Source organism: Epinephelus fuscoguttatus, linkage group LG16 (assembly GCF_011397635.1).
Source record: "Epinephelus fuscoguttatus linkage group LG16, E.fuscoguttatus.final_Chr_v1".
In the NCBI taxonomy this organism is placed as follows: Eukaryota; Metazoa; Chordata; class Actinopteri; order Perciformes; family Serranidae; genus Epinephelus; species Epinephelus fuscoguttatus.
Window position 1 is genome coordinate 22,155,865 of NC_064767.1, and position 15,456 is coordinate 22,171,320.

The following is a 15,456-nucleotide window of genomic DNA, read 5'->3' on the forward strand; positions in this document are numbered from 1 at the left end:
GGCCCAGTGTGCCCCATGCACAATCAGTCCTCGGCTATCATTTAAGAAATGCAGTAAGGATCTATACTGAAAATGTACGTACAGACATAAGCCAAAAATGGAGTGCCCCAAAAAATATTTGACAGTTACTGCAATCAGGCTTCCACCTCACCATCGGTGTCGCCAATTTCCCGTCTCCAAAATGTTCGTAAGCATGGGTCAAAGTTTCTTCCACTAACTCTGTTTTTACAGATCACAACTCTTGCATGGGAAGTGGTGAACCCCTCTGTCAGGTCTTGTTTTGTGCGTACACAATGTTATAAATGAGACCCCAGACCTTTTGATTTGTTTCTTTCGTTTCCTTTTCCTTTGTTTTGACAGCACAACACCCCCACAGCACATTTTCACTCATCCACTTGCTACATTACGCACTCTATAAATCACTTTATTTGTTAATTTACCTGTGTGTCTCCCTCTTTTTGTCCAGCCCAAGAGGCAGGTTGTGACACATATAACTAAAAGGGTCTTGTTCCTCAGAGGAAATTCCCATTCTTTAACTGAAACGCAGCAAGGGACAAAATTGATCAGCGAGACTTATAATTGTTGCCTGAGGGATTCCTGGATCGACGCCAGAAAACATACAGCACACATATAAGACCACGCTGCAGCGGATGTGTGTGTGTGTTGTTTTGAGACAAGGATGCTTTCTGTCTAATTTAAGTTTATGAGTTTACTGTAGAGCTGTGCCGCAGCGAGGAAGCTGTTAAAGAATGTAGAAAGATAGGAAAACTATACAAACAGCAAACGTGGCAGTTTTATTCTTCACACAGCAGAGAATAAATGATGTCTGTAAAACAAAGACACAGACAACGTGGTACACCGCAATGGAAGACCACAGTGTGTGTGTGTGTGCGTGTGTGTGTGTGTGGCTGGGCTCACCTCTAATCCATGTCTGCCTGTGGGACACGGGGGATTGCCGATGGCTTTTCTGTGCCATGCAGTACCGATCCTAATGAGGAACACATCTTCCCCACTTTTGTATTTGACCCAATTTAATCCCCACCTCTGTGTTTCACAGCCTGACTTCCTGTTCAGTCCTCATACCGTTCATTTATGTATTACACCCAGGAACAAAAAGACATCCATCATCTCCCCAGCGCTGGGGGAAAACACATTTTTTCTCAGTGTGCTGTTTGGTTAGTCATCAGTGAGCGTTTTCATAGTGTTAATCCCCTCTGCAAAGTTCATTTTATATGTGGCTTTATCTAAAGTGTGTGTGTTAAACCATTGGCTCTAAACCAGAAAACAGAGTTTGACCAAAAATACAGCAACTCAAGGTATACTTACCTTTTCCCACAGCTTTAACCACATCTCAAAGCCTTCATCAGTTAATGTAGTTTGCTCATTTGTCTGTCTCTGTTCAAAACTGCTCTTTGTGATGGCTGTGAATGACCGCCTTGACCTTTCTCCAACCGTCCAAAGACTCCTGGAAAACAGAGAATGTAATATTAAATTTCAGAACAAAATGTGCACCAAGAATAGAAAAATCAGCATCGTTCACAATCAAAGTGTGTTTCCATAAGCAGAATATCCTATATGACTCTTGCTGAACAGTGCCCACTGCAGTCACAAGTGACAATTACAACATCATGGTAAGTGCTAAAAAAAAAAAGAGAGACACACACAGAGTCAGCTTTTACTTCTTATTAATTGAACTTATTCTCAAGAAGATTAATGTGTTATTTCTTAAAAATAGTCCTGTTTGAGTATGACCTGGTATTTTTAGACGAGAAAAAATAAGTAGGATCCAATTGTGTGGTGTCATTTAACCTCCTGATGTACACAAATTTAATGCAAGAGCTCCGTCAAACTCACCCATCGTATAATTTTGACACAATGCAGAGAATGATACACAGACAGCAGAACATAATGTGAGACAAAAATAGTGCAAACATATTTTAAATTCCATGACTGTCACTGTGTTTAACCCAAAAGTATGTGCAAAAGTATTGCTAAAAAGTTAACGAAGGTCTGGCATGAAATACACCCCAATTAAAAGGGAAAACAATCTCCACACAAATGTTTTTGTCTCATCCAAATAACAACACCAGAGCTCTCCAGTCCTGAAGAGCCCTCCTTACTTCCTTGTTTTCATGGTCATTGAAAGTACGAGCAATTAGTCTAAAACTGTGGGAGCAGAGATGCCAGACAGATGGAAAAGAACTAAGGAACTACAGATAGGCATGGCCAATTAACCTGCTCTCAAAATATATAAATTCCTCTAAACTTCTTTGTAGAATTTACACAAGTTACTCACTAGAATATGTACTAATGCATGACATGTAGATATAAAGAAAACACAGCCTGTGCATTAAAAAGTAACACAACAGCACAGGCTATAATAGTATTGCTAGGGAGTAGTGTTTACACAGTGCATCATATTTTTTCTTATTGTCATACCTACCAAATATCACAGGTTTTCTACACCTACACCAGAGTTAAGTCAACATACAGATAACCAAATAAGCATGGATGGATTACTTAACAGGCCCACCAGGCACTAGCCCAGGGGCCTGTTAAGTGTCAGGAGCCCCCCTGGCCTTCATTGGCATACTGTCAAATCTCAAATTTGACCAAACGTATTGACCAGGTAGAGACTCAATATAAGTACAAAGAGACACAAAAAGACAAAAAACAACAACAACACAATTCAAAGGCACAAAAAATGGCCACTGGAAGACACACACCTACAAAATAATTCATAAAAACTACTGGTACCTGTTTCAACCAAAATTAGCATGTGTACTAGCATGTGTAAAAGGTAAATACGCTTAAAATAGGCTATAGGCTTCTTTCCCATTGCCAGTGGACAAGAGCTGTGTACACGGCCCTGCAGCGGATGAGTATACCTTTCTGTGTGTGTGTGTGTGTTTTTTTGTTGTTGTTGTTTTTAGTGTGTCATGTTGACTTCACGGACATGCTGGAGCACAAGTAAACAGTTGACAGCACTATGAGACAACAGCATGGAGAAAAGAAAACTTTAGGTGATTACTTATTTTATCTTAGTCTCTCTTTCAAACTCAGTGCAGACTAATTCAACGATATTTGAGCACTGCATAGGTAAAGACAAACAGTGTTTTGTGACAGCACATAATCTTGCCAGTTTAGGACATTCACCCGGTTGTTGTGTTCCCATCAATGCCGATTGAGGCCAGACACGATAAATACCCGCAACTGCTGCAGAGTCATTTGACGTGGGTGTGAATGCCAATTAAAACCATTCCCATTGCATTAAAAAGCCAAATGTCAGCAGGTGTAAGTGGATTTTTCATGCAGTGGGAAAGGCTCTTAAGAGACGCAAAAACACCACAAAGTCTGTATGTCTTGCTCCTGTGTAGGAGAGGTGATGGGGCCCTTTGCATATCCGTGCCCAGGGGCCCACTACCTCATTGTCCACCCATGCAAACAAGTCTCAACAAATATTTAGCAATTGAAGGAGGGAGTGTTGCTTTGCATTAGTTGTTTCTATTGTTCTGATCACTTAGTGTATTGTTACAGAACAACCATAACGATCCCATGATTAGTTTCTCAAAAACTTATATGCAAAATATCATATGCTACAAACAGTATTAAATGCTGCATATAATCCACACCTAGACTATGCTAAATGGATGTTATAGAAGGGCTATTTCTGCATATGACAGATTAGTTGCACAGAGTGTAATATGACATGCCCACCAACCTTCAACATTAGATGGTGTACTTAATATGACTTGAATTCAGATTAGGGCTGCAAGTAGCAAATATATTCATCATCAATTACTCTATTTAGTGTTTTGTTTTTTTTTACTGATTAGGTTAAAGGACGTCTTCAAACGTGTTTTGTCCAACTAACGGTACACAACCTCAAATTATGACAATATGAAACAGAGAAAATCAGCAAATCATCACATTTGAGAAGCTGTAGCCAAGAAATATGTGGCATTTTGATTAATCTCATACTGTAACTAACCCACCTGCATGTTACTGGATAGTTTGCATCCTGTTGTTGTTGACTAAATTAATAAACAAAAATAAAACAGTCTATATTGGTGTGCATTTTGGTCCTCTTCACTTTGCAGCAACAGCTACAACAAAGTATCATTAACTTATAGTTGTCTTCAATTGAACTACAAGGAGACGTGCTCACGTGACGGTACCCCCTGACCCCGCGGCGTCACTTTGCGTCATTTTGCCGGGAATGTCGGACCACGTGTCTCCTGCCGGCGTGCTCGTTCCTCTGCTGTGCGATTCATTACTTTTCATTCGGAAACGAGACGGGGCAGGGAGTGGACTTGCAAGATGGCGGCGCGGTGGGGAGCAGGCGAGGAGACTTTAACTGCGTGCAATATGGAGTTTTTCCCCATGGATACACTAGACGAGGTAAAGAATATGTCCTTTATTTTATTTCCTATCATGTAATACCACTGTTAGGAGTTAGGTGTGTGTTTTTAGGAGCGGGACAGAGCGTGTTGTGTGTACGAGCTGTACACTGCGCATGGAAAAGTGACACGTGGATGGCACCGTAGTATCACTAGTAAAACTTATTTTAGCAAGTACTCACGTTTTGTGGTGATTGCAACTAGATATTTCTTTGGTGTATTTACTGAATTATACATGTCATTTAATTATAAATATGGTGGTGTTTTATAGCTGTATGTTAATGCTAGCTTGTGAGTCAGTAGCTTTGCCGGCCGGTTAGTGAACGACGCAGGTGTCCTCCCTTATTATACACACAGTGCTTTGAACAAATGAAGTGACAGCTGTGTATTTTTACAGGTAATCAGCCTGGCTTATGCACCCTGTGTGTAATCGGTAGCAGAAAAACGCGTTTAAGCTCCATCAATGTACAAAAGTACTCTGTGTACTGCTCATCCATTGATTGACACACACGTGGTAACAAACACTGCAAGATGCTAGTCTGCTAGCTCCATCATACTGCAGCATAGGTGTGTACTGATTTTTATAGCTTGATAGTGGTTAAGGTGCTGTGTGTTAACTCTGCCATGGTGTAGTTTATATTATAGGCTCCATGCCAGCACGTTGCAGTAATGTGTCATCAACTCTGATGATGCACACAGTGATGAAGCTCTTTTATATTTAGACAGTGGCTGCAGTGGGCAGAGACCCAAGTGACTGTGTGGTTATTCACTGTGATACTGCAGCAGCAAAGCCGGTTTTCATTCAAAAACCTGTGTGTATATCCACATGTGGTTGAATCGTGGTGGATCACATGTTGGCGTCCTTCACACATGCGCAGCAGACACCGTCAATTCAATCCCTATACACACATGTCCAAACAGTTTATAAATACCTGCTTGGTGTTTTTTTAAACCATTAAACATAAAGTACTTACTCAAATGTTACCTATGATTCAAAATAAATTTAAATATAAGTCAGGAGCAGACATGAGGGCCCTGCTCGTGTTTGTTGTAGTGGAACACGTGGGCGAGGCAGCCTCCCTTTGGACGGGGTGAGGCGAGGATCAAATATGTCTGCGCACTGTGTGTGCATGTGTAGACAGCAACACGTGGGTCACTGGAAGAGGCTGCTGTGTTTTTTAGATCAAAGTGCATAATGTTATCAGGTATATTTACTCGTATAGGGACCCGTGTGTGCTGGACTGAGTGTAGTTATGTATATGATTTAAGTTTAAAGAGTTGTTACACACTAAGTGAGCCTGCAGTCACATGGGAGCTTGCACATTTCAGATGAGTTTCATCTTCATTTTTGTAAACTTGTTTTTAAAATGTTTTGGTTTCAGAAAGCCAATCACTGACACACATTCTGAGTGATATCCAGTGATTAGGCCTTTCTAAACAGGATTTCATTAAGCACCAAGAATGAAACTTAACACTGATCTGACTTTGCAGGTTTTCACATTATTTTTAGGACACACTGATTTTAAGGCGGAGCGTTCTGACAAATATATGTTTGGTATTTTGATATCTGCTCGCAAGAAAATCATCACAAGGCGCTGGTTGCCTCCTGAACCCCCCACAGTAGAGGAGTGAATAGATATAGTGAATCATTTTAATGTTATGGAAAAGATTACTTATTCTCTTCATCCTTGGAAAAATGTGTTTTTGGACAGATTATTTGTTAAAATATGAACTTTATATTGACTTTTTGACCTGTATTGATAATGTAAGTGTAAATTAAAGTCCTGCTTATTCAATACATGTTTGTGCCAATGTTCTAGAATATTTCCTTTTTAAAGGAAAATATTTTGTTTTCCTCCTCCTCAAGCTGAAACAAACGTGTCCTCTCTTGCCTGCCGAGGTTTCCTTTTCTGACTCTCATTTTCACATGCCTCATGTGAGCTCAGACTTGAACTTGTTTAACAACATTTTCTGTGAAAACACTTTGGTCGGTTTGAAACCGAAAGTTATCTGATCTGCGTGAACAGATTTACACTGTACGACTCTGGTTTTGTTTCACAGTTTATTTGTTGACGGAGAGCTCATTCCACTCCACTTATAATGGATATACAGCTCCCCCGTTCCTGTGGAACAGATCTGACTGAAGTCCCAGACCCCTAATTACACCCACATCTACAAACCTTCAAAAAAGCACACATGACAGTTTTAATAAAATGTTTCTGTCATAACAACATGTCAAACTTCCAAAAATGGCTTAATTTCGTATTAAGTGAGCCATTTTAAATTGTTCCAATAACACCATCAGAAGTGGGTTTATTTAGTTCTTTGGATTTGGGCACTCTGATGGGGTAAACATTTGTTTTCAGTAACAAGTGTTTGTCTCCACTTTGTAGTGTAATTAGAATGTTAGTGGTCATAATTATGTACTTGTGCATGGCTGCTCACAGATTTTTAGTTTTAGTTTTCACTCGTGCCAGAAAAAATCTGAAGTGTGTGTGTGTGTGTGTGTTTTTCCCCCCCCCCTCTAGACTGATGGGCTGAGTTCTGCAGAAACTCTGGAGGCCCTTCAAAGCTGCTTAGACCCCTCTATTCTTTCTATCTTTGAGGACGCGCCAATAACAGAGGCAAGACATGTTCTGCATGGTTGGATTTAAGTGTTACAGTAGCACAAGAGAGATCTGTGGTGTTTAAGTGTTGTATAGTTGTTTGTTTATGCTCCCTGTTGACCTAATTTCCACGTGTTTTATTTAGACTAAAGGTTTAGACGAGGAGAGTGAAGCCACGCTGTTGACTGCCCTGACGGAGATCCTCGACAATGTGGACAATGAGACCCTGTCCCCGTTTGACACCCTGCCCGACTCAGACCTGCTGTCAGGTCAGAAGGGCAGGGAACACTCTCCGGTTAGTGCCCAGCTGTCATACATAACTCTCAAAGTGTCTCAAAGATTCTTGTTCTCGGGGCAGAGAGAGTGAAAGGGGGCGAAAGGGCAACTTGCTGACCCCTGTGGTTCTAAACATAGGCTATTATTTATGTTAGAGTCTACAAATCTAAAAGTGTTCATGATTATGCTTTTATCTTTTCCCTCTCTAGCTCAGGAGACTGCTGTGTCTGTCCCGTTCCCCTCCAGAAAAAGACACACTGTGTAGCACAAGAGCCTCATCGACTGGAAAGGTAGCTTTTCTCGCTCACAAGCAACGTGTATGTATGAACTTGAACTGCAGACACATTTCTGAACCTGTCGGGATATCTGTCTCCCTCTCTGCACTCAGAGCCTCCCCAGGATGCTGGCAGACTCTCTCCAGAGAAGCGATGGGGAGGAAGAGGAAGATGGCTCCCTCACTCTGAGCCCAGTGAGTCATGACTCATCTCCTGACAGTGACCTACACTGGGAAGGTCTGACCCTCCCGATTCCCATCACCTTTGAGGAAAAGGTGGAAGACGGTGTCTCAGTCAGCCTGGGGGACTTGGTCAGGCACATGCACCCGTACTGTATGGCCATCTGTATGGAGAATGACGAGGGGGAACAGATGTTGCCCGAAGGAGGCATCTTACTTGAAGTTGTGGACCAAGGTGAAAATGGAGAACCCATCCTGGCCATCCCAGACATGGATCTCTCAGTCTCTCTGCCACTTGAAGAGCAGTCTTTGGAGAATGAGCAGAGAGTTTCAGACGAAGCAGAGGATGCGGTGTCTGATTGCTCAGAGCATATAGTCGTTGACGATGAAGATGAGACGGTCATCGAGGCTCCAGTGAAGGTTGCAGCCCCTGTGACACCAGACCTGAGTTCAGGTGTGAAAGATGAGATGATCATTGATAGACAGAAGGAGGAGATAAAAGAGAAAAGCCCCTCAAGGAGGAAAAAGAAAAAGAAAAGCAAGGAACAGTGCCAACCTGAACCTGTGGAGGCGAGGGTCCTCAGAAGTGGCACAATGCGAAAGATGGTGGAGGAATCTCCCAAGAAGCCTGAGAGGTCAGTCAGAGAGGACAAGAAACACAAAGTCCCAAAGGTTCCTGTTGCCTCACCCTCAGCTTCTTCCTCTGTGAAACCTAAGAAACTAAACCCATGCCAAACTGAAACACAAACAGAAATCACCACTACAGCACTGTCGCCTGAAGTCAATGTGCAAGCTGCCACATCTGTGTCACCCAAACAGGAAACAGCGCCCTTAAATGTTAGCCCAGAGGAGAATCAGCCGAGCTGTTCTCCTACAACTGTGAGCTCCCGACAGCCTGATGAAATGCCCAGACAGCCAGAGAAGCTGGAAGACTCATCAGCAGCTCCCTCTGCTGTTTTGCCCCCGGTGTCTTCAGAGAGCCCTGCAGCTGCTCCTAGTCCCGCAGCACCCCAGATGACACCACCTGTTGATGAAGCCCCCCCTGCTGCAGCCCCCGCAGAGCTGAAGCCCAAATCGCTCAGTCTAGCAGAGTACCGGCGGCTCAGACAGCAGAAGAAGCCCGCTCCGGTGGAAAAACAAGACAACAACAGCACCAAGTGGCCCAGCCTCCCAGAGCTCCCCAAAGAGCTGCCCCCCATTCCCTGCCTGCCTGACCCCCGCCCCAAGGATCCTCGACGCCCTAACCCCCAGGCAGCGGAGGAGGTCAGACCTGCCTGGCAGCCAAGGGGGCCGTGTGCACCACCCACCCCTGAAGCGCTTTTGGTCCCACCAGCCTACATGGTTGCCTCATCCAACAAGGTTTCAGCTGCTAGTAATGTTCCTAAACCCCAAACACCCGAAGCCTCCAAACCGTCTCTACCCAAAAAGCCCTCAGCTCCACCTGCAGTACCTTGTGTACCTCAGAGCTCTGGGTCTCCTGCCTCTTTAAAATCTGCCCCTCAGTGCGTGTCGCCAGCAGATGGGAAATCCTCTCCTGCACTTTCAGGAGTAGAGGGTGCAGTCGATGAAAGGCCCCAATCTCAGCCTGTATCTCCTAAGTCTGGGGAGCTCACTAAAGCCTGTCCTAAAACCACTACAGAGGCGATCAAACCCACCGCTGCTACTGTGTCTGCTCCCAGTGCTCCCCAGAAGAACATTGTTGTTTACCAGAACGTGCCTGTGGTTGCTGCTCCTGTGTCCCTAAATAACCCGATCATATCTGATAGCAAGTCCACCAAACCCTCACCTAGTGGTACCCAGCTTTGTTCTTCTTCGGCTATCCATCCCTCAGACTCCCAGAGTCTAAAGGCCAAACCTATTGTACTTGAAACTAAAGAGAAGTCCACTACAGCAGTGAAGAGCCCCACGCAGGAGCTGATCGAGGCCTTCACCAGTGAGATAGGTGAGCTGACACTTGATTGCAAGACTTTTAGTTTTGTTTGTGAAATGCTGACTATAATGACCATTTTATTTCCTATTGATTGAAGACATTTTAGCTTTTTCTTGGAACAAATGCATATCTCAACAATGGATTGAGTGACATACTAGCAGCTGGTACTTATCCACAAAGCTTGTCAGAAAATTGCCTTGTCAGTGTGTCATCTCTGCTGCTCTGCAACTCTAGCCCGTACTTAATCTGCCCCACTGATTGGCTGTTGTGCAGGAACCCTGTATCAGAAATGATGTAGGAAAAGCTATGTTTGCTGTTAGTGCAGTAAAATAATACGCAGTGTCATTTGCACGGCTCTCTAACTACAAGACCATTCTCTATAATCATCCTGCACCTGTCTGTTTCTATCTTTCCTGTAGGTATTGAAGCTGCTGATCTGACCAGCTTGCTGGAGCAGTTTGAGGAAACCCAAGGTAATCCATAACCACTGAATCTTCTATGTCCACTGTGTATGAAAGGAATGCTCTCCACTTCCTGTTTGACAAGATGACACACTCCCAAAGTGTTTTAAGTCACACCTACATTCTGGCATAAGGGCTGTAGTACTGGCCAGTAGCTCAGTGTGTCACATAGTTTAGTACCACGCTAAATGTAGTCAGAGTGTCAGTTTTCCTGGTTTCGCAATGGTGGGAAGTGGCAGACAACATTGCAGCACTATCTTTGGTTTGCAGTAGTGAGTTAAAGGATAGAAGGACTTCGACTGAAAGACTTCAAGGGATAGAAAATGCCCAATTGTGTCGTCAGTGAAGTTAGATGACCATTCTCACATATTTCTGGCCAAACAGCACATACAAGAGCCACCTCTGAGTTTATAGTCCAGCAAAAGTGACCTATGGAACAAAGCTATTATCGGGCTGCTCATAAGGGCTGAAAGCTTATCTGATCCTCCGAGAGAAGGGTGTTTGACTTTCAAAGATTGCGGAGAACGTCCGACTGTTCAAAATGGCAGGGTTTTCTACTGACACATTCCCCTTTAAGAGATGGGTGCTGCGGGGGGCAGAGAAGCTGCTTTGTGCTCTTGTCTGCTCAGCTGCTGGAATTCTGCCCTGTCCGCAAATCCATTTAACTCTCGCCCTGCTGTCTTTGTTTGGGCGGATGTACAAGCCCCAACCCTAACAAGGGGTTGGACTCTGTATGTGCCATTGCTCATGTCCCTGATCTTTTTTTTTTTTTTTTATTGAACCGTCACACTGTGAAGTTATTAGTAATGTAGCTGCTGACCTTTTGCTCAACTCCCATGGGAAATGCACTGTGTACAAGTATTACGAGGGCAAAACACAGGATACACAACATTTACACCTGACATGCTGTGGAATCTTTATCTATACAATGTTGAATTGGTGTGTACTGCTCTGTTGTGCTATACTTTGTGCTGATGCACTTATTTCCTTCTCTCTTCAGCCAAAGAGAAGCACTGTGTGCTGGAGGTCTCTGGTAGAGCAGCAGCTGTAGGAAACTCTAGGTGAGTTACCCTACAGCCGTAGAGCTGCTCTGTGCGGGTGATGGAGTCATGGTTTGATCGAAACCTGTTTGTGTGTGTGGAGATGACGCATATACAACTTTTGCCAAGACCTACCACAAACCCCTCTTTTGTGTGACCACAGTGATGGCCTCCTGGTCTAAATTTGTGCAACCTGGCTTTTTTTTTGCTAGACTTGGCTGCACTCTAACCAAGAGGTGGCAGCGACATTAACTGTGATATGCTAACAGACTCTCTGCTCCGTTTACAGTGTTGAGTTGGCTCCAGAGAAAACAGTTGTGGAACGTGTGAGAGCCAATGACCTCTCAAGCACTGCAGGTAACTCAGCATTTTGACTTTGGCCTCAAGATGGAATCCATTAAGTGAAATCATTGAAATAGCAAGAGACTTTTTGAAAAGATTTTAATCTTTTATAAATGTGCAAATTAGAAGGGTTCTCATTTTACTCTGTCCTTAAATGGCTTCTGTGAGCTCAGTGCTTCCAGCAATAAAACAGCATAGTCAGTAGATAGGGTCATCTGATGTACGACATCATTATCAAAGATTTGCCACCTTGCCACAGATGACGAACTGCTCATGGGTTTAACCGTGGTGCACTCTTTCCCTCTGCTTCAGCTCTGACTCCTCCAGCCACTCCTCCCCACCAGATGTGGAAACCCCTGGCCCCCGTGGCCCTCCTGGGGAAGAGCAAGGCCGCCGAGTCCTCAAAGTCAAGCCCCTCCAAGGTTATCCAGATAGAGGCCCGGCCTCTGCCCTCAGTCAGGGGCCGCAGCAAACCCACTCCTGCTGCTCCCGACGTCGCCCCCGAGGTGGCGTGCATGGACCATGACTATTGCCTCCCCAACAAAGGCACTTCCAATGACGAGCACGGCAAGCGCTGGAATGTCAAACAACCATCTTTTATCACTATTAAACCCATCAAGCAACCTGCTACAACCACTACGCAGACACCCCCGTCTGCCCAGTCTACCATAAATGCTGCAGTAACAATCAAAGCAGAGGAGTTCCCTCTGGATCACAGGACTGATGGCACAGAGAGAAGCTCTGTTCTGGAGACTCCCGATGCTTCACCTGCTCGACAGGAGACTGATGCCACTGATAAAGAAGGAAGCCCCAGGAGAGGGCACTTTGAGAGGTCCTACCGTCGACATGCTGTTTACCGCTCACCCAGCCCCAGATCTAGTCCCAAAGAGAGGTCTGGAGGCTGGTCTAGAAAAAGGAGATCCCATCGTTCTCCCAGCCCTATGTCGAGTGGTTCAGAGTCAGACTCCCATTCCTCTAGATCTCGGTCTAGATCACGCTCTCCATCTAAGAAAAGGTGAGACTTGAGTTCTTGCTGCTTTTTGATTACCACTTTTGGGAGTTATGATTTCCCTTGTTCATCACTGGCACTCCTTCCTTTTCCTCTCTAGGTATCGTCACCGTCACTCTGAGAGTAGTTCCAGCTCCTCATCCCGTTCCTCCTCACGTTCGTCTCCCTCTGTGTCCCGCTCCCCTCCCAGGAGGAGGAGGTATTCGTATTCCTCCTCTCGTTCTGGCTCTTGGAGTTGTTCCAGGTCACGGTCTAGATCCCCCCAGAGAAGAGCACAATGGAGTAGAAGCAGATTGCGCAGGTGCAGTATATGAATCGTGCTCATCTGGGTGGTGGTCATTATATAGACGGGCCTATTATAGCTGTTTCAGTTGTGCATAACAAATACTTAACCAAAAGTATTTAAAAAACACTAAAGGCTTCAATCTGTCTTTCTCAGTCCCTTAAGTGTGTCCCGCTATGGTCACGGTGCAAAGATGAATGCAGAAGAGGTGAAGAGACGCAAGGAGAAAGCCATCGTAAGTTGATTTTACTCTGAGTATGTGGATCTCTAAGCAAAATATCGTGATTATAAATCATCTGATCAGCTTCTTCCTTCTTTCAGGAGGAACGCAGGGTTGTTTACGTTGGTCGAATCCGAGGAACGATGACCCAGAAAGAACTTAAAGAGCGCTTCTGTATATTTGGCGAGATTGAGGACTGCACCCTGCACTTTAGAGACCATGGGTAAGGACACAAACGGCTTTTGTAATGAGATTACTTTACTGTTGACATTTTAATGAGGTTTATATTTTGAGCAAACTGCACTGTCTTTGAACCTTCTTGGTCCCATACGTGACCTCTTAGGCCAAGCTACAGTGCTAAAGCAAAATCAGGCTTGTTCATAACTGGAGCCTCCTGGCAACACCTCCAGGTTGCTCTTTTAAAAGCAAGTCACAGCTCAAAACAATGTACAAGACCTGTTATGACCTTCACATGCCCTCTGGAAAACTTAAATGAATACAAATTGATGGTTTTTCTTATCTGTCACAGGGACAACTATGGCTTTGTGACTTATTACGACACCAAGCATGCTTTCACGGCCATCGAGAATGGAGGCAAGCTGCGCAAGCCAGATGAGCTGCCATTTGATCTGTGTTTTGGTGGAAGGAGACAGTTCTGCAAGACCAACTATGCTGACCTTGGTACGGATAAATCAGCGGACACAACAAAAAGTGCCTGTAGCCCTCACCCAGAGTGCTGTTGGTCTATTTAAATAGTATTGATGTTGTTTGCAGAAGATTAGAGATATTGGCTGCAATTCATCCTGATACAGTGCACTCACCACAAGCTAAATGCAGCTGAGAGCCATTGTACTGTGTGAACTACAGCCAGTAACTATTTGGAGGGATAATCACACTGCAGGAGGGAGACAAATTTTGAGCACACTGTCCTTTTAATGTGCTTTTTGCATGTTTAAATCATTAAAAGTCTGTTTAGAATTAGAGTATTGAACACTGGACTAAAGGTATTTAAGTTTCACACAAAAGTCATCACAAAGTGTAATTCATGGCTTGTTAGCACGGTTGTAGGAACCACTGAAGAGATGCAGGCCACGTCCTCTGTATTGATTTTATGACTGTGGAGGTTTTATTGACCTGACCTGTTTTAATGACATATTACGTGGCACACAAACTGCACACGATGGGTTTTTAAATGATGATCTTGAGGTTTGTTTTTAAGATGACAATGTAGGGAGATTAAAGGAATCTTTGAAGAGAGGCTTGTCAAAAAAATGTGATGGATTTTGCATGTGGGATTTGGACCTGTGACTTGCTCATGTTTTTTTAAAAGTCCATGCTACAACTGTGGAGGGTCACATCAGTCTTTTGAAATTGTTTAACCCAGTGCAGTATGTTCTGTAACGCAATGCTGACCCCATCTGTCCTTCTCTTTTCAGATTCGAGTAGAGAGTACGATCCATTGCCCGGGAAAGGCAAGTTTCATGCACTAGACTTTGACACTTTATTGAAGCAGGCCAAGCAGAATCAGAAGAGGTAACAGGAGGCCCGCAGCAGGAAGCAGCCGACACTTACCTCAGAGCCAACGGTTGGCTCCTCACCTGCAACACTGTCTTTACATTTTAGTTGTTGCATTAGTTTTGTTTCTTTTATTTTGTTTCTGCAAGCTAACACCTTCTATTGAAGTGAAGATTTGTAATGAAAGTAGGAAAAGAAAAAAAATGGAATAAGTAAAATAATTTTTTAAAAAGTTTTATTTAAATGTATAATCAGATTTGAATTGTATGGAGAGAATCATTTTTAAAAGGGGGAAGGTACGGAAAGGTGGAATGGAGCTCCCTGATGTCTGGGAGAGGTTGTAATACATTGAAATGTAGTACAAGCCTAAATTAAAAGAAATATGAACCTGAAATGCATTGCTTGTTTTTTATTCCATGAGTCTGCATTCCTTTTGTCACTGTTTAGTCACATCTTCCTTAAAATACAGAAATGAGACTTCATTTGTCAGAGGGATACACCATTTTCACTCAAGACATTGTGACATGTCCCAAGTAAAGTATGGGTGTAAATAATGAAATAAAAAATGGGTGAATTCAGGTTTGCTGCTTTGGTGTCAGGGTCCTTGTGTAGACACTTTTCACAACTTATTGACTGCAGAAAAAGCAAAGGTGAAACTAATTCTGTTACAACTGCTGTTCGATTAAGTATCCAGTGAGCCAGCGTGCAAATTACCAGACCCCTAAAACTATCTCACCTTAAAGGAATGCACTTGTTAAATACCATTAATGAAACCTGTGTTTTCCTGTCATGACATGCCAAAATAGCTGACAAGGCTCTAATTTGCTCACCATCATGCTGTCTTACTTACTGGGACACTAAAACTAGAACAGATCCATAACCATCTCTGGTGTTATTAGGAACATCTGTAATTGTCCTAA

At 43.7% G+C, this 15,456-nt stretch overlaps 1 protein-coding gene and 1 non-coding gene across 3 annotated transcripts; both read left to right on the forward strand.

The window, feature by feature from the left end:
* The first annotated feature begins 4,229 nt into the window (after window positions 1-4,229).
* Window positions 4,230-14,930, forward strand: pprc1 (PPARG related coactivator 1). Of its 2 annotated transcripts, XM_049599891.1 has the most exons (14): window positions 4,231-4,401; window positions 6,929-7,024; window positions 7,152-7,301; window positions 7,492-7,572; window positions 7,671-9,678; window positions 10,086-10,139; window positions 11,128-11,188; window positions 11,457-11,524; window positions 11,822-12,524; window positions 12,619-12,819; window positions 12,958-13,036; window positions 13,123-13,244; window positions 13,551-13,702; window positions 14,458-14,930. In XM_049599891.1, the coding sequence occupies exons 1-14, from the start codon at window positions 4,321-4,323 to the stop codon at window positions 14,556-14,558; spliced, it is 3,957 nt and encodes a 1,318-aa protein (XP_049455848.1). In that variant the 5' UTR covers window positions 4,231-4,320; the 3' UTR covers window positions 14,559-14,930. The 2 variants fall into 2 exon arrangements, with proteins under 2 accessions (XP_049455849.1, XP_049455848.1); XM_049599892.1 differs by lacking the exon at window positions 6,929-7,024 and having other exon boundaries at window positions 4,230-4,401.
* On the forward strand, window positions 13,320-13,459 carry LOC125904107 (small nucleolar RNA SNORA50). Its single transcript, XR_007451396.1, has one exon. It is a non-coding gene; the product is annotated as a small nucleolar RNA SNORA50 (small nucleolar RNA).
* Window positions 14,931-15,456: the final 526 nt, after the last annotated feature.

Bases quoted from the DNA above. Each gene is read 5' to 3' on its own strand.
- pprc1 (XM_049599891.1), top strand. From the start codon at position 4,321: ATGGCGGCGCGGTGGGGAGCAGGCGAGGAGACTTTAACTGCGTGCAAT. The intron at 4,402-6,928 runs GTAAAGAATATG...CCCCCCCTCTAG, and splicing joins CCATGGATACACTAGACGAG to ACTGATGGGCTGAGTTCTGC. The intron at 7,573-7,670 runs GTAGCTTTTCTC...CTCTGCACTCAG, and splicing joins GAGCCTCATCGACTGGAAAG to AGCCTCCCCAGGATGCTGGC.